The following is a 5,324-nucleotide window of genomic DNA, read 5'->3' as shown; positions in this document are numbered from 1 at the left end:
GTCTCAGACCTTGTCCCTGTGGTCCATCCTGGTGTCTCAGACCTTGTCTCTGTGGTCCATCCTGGTGTCTCAGACCTTGTCTCTGTGGTCCATCCTGGTGTCTCAGACCTTGTTTCTGTGGTCCATCTTGGTGTCTCAGACCTTGTCTCTGCAGCTGGTGATCAAAGACTCGTCAGATCTTTGATAGTCTCTTAGTTTCTGTCTTTTCCAAACAGCTGGACAAAGTGAGTCCTGCACATCTGGACCAGTCTGGATCCTGACGTTCTGTAGGTTCTGCACTAAAGGAGCCGGGTCAGGAGCTACAGAACGTCAGGCAGGTGTTGGAATCATTGTCAGTCATCTGCAGATCAGCTGGACCAGCACCAACAGGAAGTGATCCAGCTTGGTCTGGGTCTGGAATCACAGTCCAGACCTTTCTAGAATCAAATCAATTTATTCCCCTCAGATCCACAAAGCTCACCGGAAACATTGTTTTTACTCAGAGTTTTATAAAAGGTTAGAGCACAGGAAGGAAGAGTTCATTTTTCAAAATAAAAGACCCTGTGGGAGGGTATTAATGTAGTGTAAAAGAGATTTTTGATCTTTATAACAGGCTGTGTCTCCTTCAGGTTCCTTCACTGTACAAACAGGCTGCCTTCAGGCCTCATGAAAAACAGATCTGAGGTCTCAACGGGACTTTCCTGGTTAAATAACAGGAAATAAATAAAAATAAAATGTTGGAGAAATCCTTCAAGCTCTTGTGGTAAACATGTGGAGCTGATACAAAGCTCCGCCCATTTACACAAAGCTCCTCCCTGGAGCTCAGCCTGCAGCTGAGCCCCTGGCTGTGTCTCAATTCAGGGGCTGGGTCCTCATGAGTGCACATTTGTCGGCTGCATACGTCACTGCCCCGCGCCGAGGACTGTCCCAATTCAAAGGCTCCTCATCATGCGGCCGAGGAATGCGTCCTACTTCCTGTCGAAATCCGAGGATGCATCCATGTATCCTTACCAGCCGAGGATATCCCAGGATTCAATGCAGCAAAATAATCTGAGAAATGAAGACGGTGGTGTTTTTATTTTTTTAACCTGGCGACGCAGTTTGGAAATTCAAGTTTAGCAACTTGGCTGATGAAATTTATGCTGCAATAAGATGTTAAATAAAAGAAAATGTAACTACAAGTTACGAGAATAAAGTATTATAAGAATAAAATCATAACATTATGAGAATAAAGTCATAATATGAGAATAAAATCGTAAATTATGAGATTAAAGTCATACTACAAGAAAAAAGTTTTAATATCCTAGCCCAGGGGTGTCAAACTCCAGTCCTCGAGGGCCGCTATCCTGCATGTTTTAGAGGTTTTCCAGCTCCAACACACCTGATTCAGTGATTGAATTAACTCTTCAAAATGGGCAGAAGCCTGTTAATCACCCAGCGATCAAAATCTGGTGTGTTGGAGCAAGAAAACCTCTAAAACATGCAGGATATCGGCCCTCGAGGACAGGAGTTTGACACCCCTGTCCTAGCCTTTATGTGAAAAAGCATGCAGTCATCACTGCATTAAAATGAGGATGTTGTCAAGTTGTTTTTTATTGTTTATAAATAAATAGTTATCTTTTAGCACCAATTATCAGTAGCAGGACATGGAAACTGTGCAAACGGCTATATGATAAACTGAAGCTGTAATTAATAGATTTATTGACAGATTTAGTTACGTAGTTAATTTGTAAGAAATCATATTAATCTAACAGTGATCCAGGTCATCATGACTACTTTATAAACACAGAGAAACACCTGGCTGTACACAGAAGGTATGAGGGGAAAAATAACTTTATTTAATTCAGCAAACACATAACAAAAAAGAAATAAATAAAAAGAAAAAACAAATAATAATAGAAACAAACAAATAATTAGACAACGTTGTGTCAAAAAAACACGATCACAACATGTTCAAATGAAAAGGAGCAGAAAGAATAAAATCTTACAACATCTGCCCCAATAAAAATATGTATCTAAAAAATACAACATACAAATAATAAAACTCAACTTAATACACAATATAATTTAAAATAACAACTTCACAACAAAAATACAAATATCAACAAAATCTTTGTTCATCTCATTAAAAAAACTTTTAATCGTTCTACTAAATGAATAAATTGTTCCAGCATTCTTCAGGTCACCAAGCACTGACTTTATTCTCATAATATTACAACTTTATTCTCATAATATTACAACTTTATTCTCATAATATTACAACTTTATTCTCTTAATATTACAACTTTATTCACATATTATGACTTTATTCTCATAATAATATAAAAATATGTGTTACGTATCTCCGTTATAGAAACTGGAGCTAAACCCAAATTATTGTTTTCTTTATTTACGTTTACCTTTTTAACTGAATTTATTCTTCAGTAAAAAGACGTGTAAACATGTCCCGAAACATTTTAAGTCCGACATGAAACTGGTCACTATGGTAACGGGGAGCACGTGGTCACACAGACCCACGTGAAGCCGACGTCAAGCGAAGGCTGGACTGTCTCATTTCACAGCAGCCTACCCGGCCCAGCAAGGATGTGGCCTACGTGGCCCAGCTAGGCTGGGTCAGCTCCTGTCCCACAGAGCCCCTCCCCCGAAGCATTGTTGTGAAGACGAGCTGAAGTGGGAGTGTCAGAAATGGTAGGAGGTTGTTAAAGAGACAGAGGCTAATTTCAAGGTGTTTATTTTTGATTTAACATGTTTTTCTACCAACTGAAGGGAGCAGAGTCACTGGATTATGGTTCACAGCTGAACGATGAGCCTGGAGAAGACAAACACAGTTTTAACAACACTGAAAGAGATTTGTTCAGAAAGTTTGAATGTTTCTGAGTGTCCTGCTCCAACGCTGCAGGGACCAACTGTTTCTCTTGTTTTCACTCAGTTCTTGTCTCTTCTGCTCCTCAGACTGTGGAGTTTTTCACTCAAGGAGAAACAAGAAGACTTCCAGTCCAAACGATGGGACGGAGACGGCAGAGTGACGTTTGTCTTCTGGTCTCTTCAGGGATCACATGGACCAGGGTCTGAAAAACCACAGTTTGCTCCAGAAGGACTGAACGGAGCTCGGACTCAGACTAGGACCTCACTTGTTACTTTGTGAGCTTCTGGACTTTCTGTGAAACAGAACTAAGACTCGGTTCTGAGAAGAGACTTCAGGATTCTGGACTTTCTGGTCTTATGGGCAGGTTTCTGGGAACTTTCCTACAAACTGCTCAAACTGAAATATTTTCCTGGAGTCGGACTCTGAAAACAGGAGCTTCTTGGTCCTCGTCAGTGAAGGATGGACCTGCAGGACCTGAGAGGTCCACCAGAGACACTGATGTCCTATAGCCAGACATGTCCTTCCATCACTTTATTTAAGAAGTTTTCTGTATAATCTGGAGCTGTTTGACGTATTTATATATTGTTGTTCTGACTCAGCGTATTTATCTGCTGTCAAGTTCAAACTGATCCGGATTAAAGAACCGTCAGGATGAACTAAAAGCTCTGGTTTTCCTGAAGGAACGCTCATCGCCCACCGGCCCTCCACTGAAAACTAAAACATCTGTTTGACTCGTTTCATTGATTGTTTCACACAAACTGACCCTCAACAAAACATCTGTTCTTAAACAAACAGTTCTTTATGAACATTAAGATTAAAAACTGCTGTTTTTAATCAAATAACCTTTAATGTGATTTATTTCATGTTATAAAATTACTGAAAGTAAGATGATAAATATAAAATAATGTTTGTGTTGTTGAGGTTTGGGAGTTTCTGTAGACATGATTCATTTAAACTTGATAAAAATAACACAATAACTGGTTTAATAAGTCGACACACATCTGTGTGTAAAAGATTCATGTTTGAGGTTTTTATAAAGTCATAAAATGTCTGGATGATTTTGAAATGACGAGAAGCAGCTTTATTATATTTAATGATGAGAAATGAACGTCCACACAGCTACAGAAAAACTACAAACACGTCCACGTTTGTCCTCAGATTGTTTTATACACAGAATATTGAATATTTATTTTTTTAGAACAATATAAAACTATGTGACAGTGTTTTACCTGGCTTTAAATAAAACCTTATTTTTATCAACACCTCTGTTCAAACTGATTTATACAAGATTATAAAAGATCACTTTTGTTAGAGATGATGAAATTATAATTAAATATTCAATAAGTTATATTTGTCTTCAGTTATCGATATTTATTCACACAGAACATAAAATATTTATTTATATGCTTTAACTAAAATATTAATTTGTTGTTCTTTATGGTCCTTCAGTTGTTTTATTTAAAAACTTTCTATTTATTTCCCTAACCGTGAAAAATAGGAAACACTTCACGCAGTGTTCAGGGTGTTTTGTCCACCGCCAGTTGCCGTAGTTTCCCCTCTTGTCCCGGAAATGGTTTTATTTTGAAGTCCGGCCGGAAGTTGTGAGTTCACAGTTCAACAGAAGGTCAAACAGAGTTTTGTTTGTCAGAAACTCGGCGTCATGGCCTCCAGCGGCGGGATTCAGATACCGAGCCGTCTCCCGCTCCTCCTGACCCACGAAGGAGTCCTCCTCCCGGGCTCCACGGTCCGCCTCAGCCTGGACTCTCCCCGGAACATGCAGCTGGTGAGCCAGCGGCTGCTGAAGGGAACGTCCCTGAAGAGCACCATGATCGGAGTGATCCCGAACACCCGAGACCCGGAGCACGACACGGAGGGGCTGCCCCCGTTACACAAGTGAGTCTGACCCGGGTTAAACCTGGTTAAACCTGGGACAAACAGATGTTAACCCGGGTTAAACCTGGGATAAACAGATGTTAACCCGGGTTAAACCTGGGATAAACAGCTGTTAGCCCGGGTTAAACCTGGGATAAACAGATGTTAACTCGGGTTAAACCTGGGATAAACAGATGTTAACCCGGGTTAAACCTGGGATAAACAGCTGTTAGCCCGGGTTAAACCTGGTTAAACCTGGGACAAACAGATGTTAACCCGGGTTAAACCTGGGATAAACAGATGTTAACTCGGGTTAAACCTGGGACAAACAGATGTTAACCCGGGTTAAACCTGGGATAAACAGATGTTAACTAGGGTTCAACCTGGGATAAACAACTGTTAACCTGGGTTAAACCTGGGATAAACAACTGTTAACCTGGGTTAAACCTGGGATAAACAACTGTTAAACTGGGTTAAACCTGGGATAAACAGCTGTTAGCCCGGGTTAAACCTGGGATAAACAGCTGTTAGCCCGGGTTAAACCTGGTTAAACCTGGGATAAACAGCTGTTAACCCAGGTTAAAGGTGGGATAAACAACTGTTAACC

General features: G+C 40.3%; 1 protein-coding gene and 1 pseudogene across 1 annotated transcript in view; both read left to right on the top strand.

The window, feature by feature from the left end:
* Positions 1–4,107, top strand: part of il34 (interleukin 34) — a gene marked incomplete in the record, with an annotated part of 43,644 nt that extends 39,537 nt beyond the window's left edge. The window contains 1 exon segment of the mRNA XM_014033460.1: positions 2,932–4,107. Coding sequence (XP_013888914.1) covers positions 2,932–3,005 — 74 coding nt within the window.
* A 214-nt stretch (positions 4,108–4,321) lies between these two features.
* On the top strand, positions 4,322–4,738 carry LOC106536251 (lon protease homolog 2, peroxisomal pseudogene; annotated as a pseudogene).
* The last annotated feature ends 586 nt before the right edge of the window (positions 4,739–5,324 follow it).

This window comes from Austrofundulus limnaeus, unplaced genomic scaffold (assembly GCF_001266775.1).
Source record: "Austrofundulus limnaeus strain Quisiro unplaced genomic scaffold, Austrofundulus_limnaeus-1.0 Scaffold1746, whole genome shotgun sequence".
NCBI lineage: Eukaryota > Metazoa > Chordata > Actinopteri > Cyprinodontiformes > Rivulidae > Austrofundulus > Austrofundulus limnaeus.
This window is presented reverse-complemented; position numbering and strand designations above follow the sequence as displayed.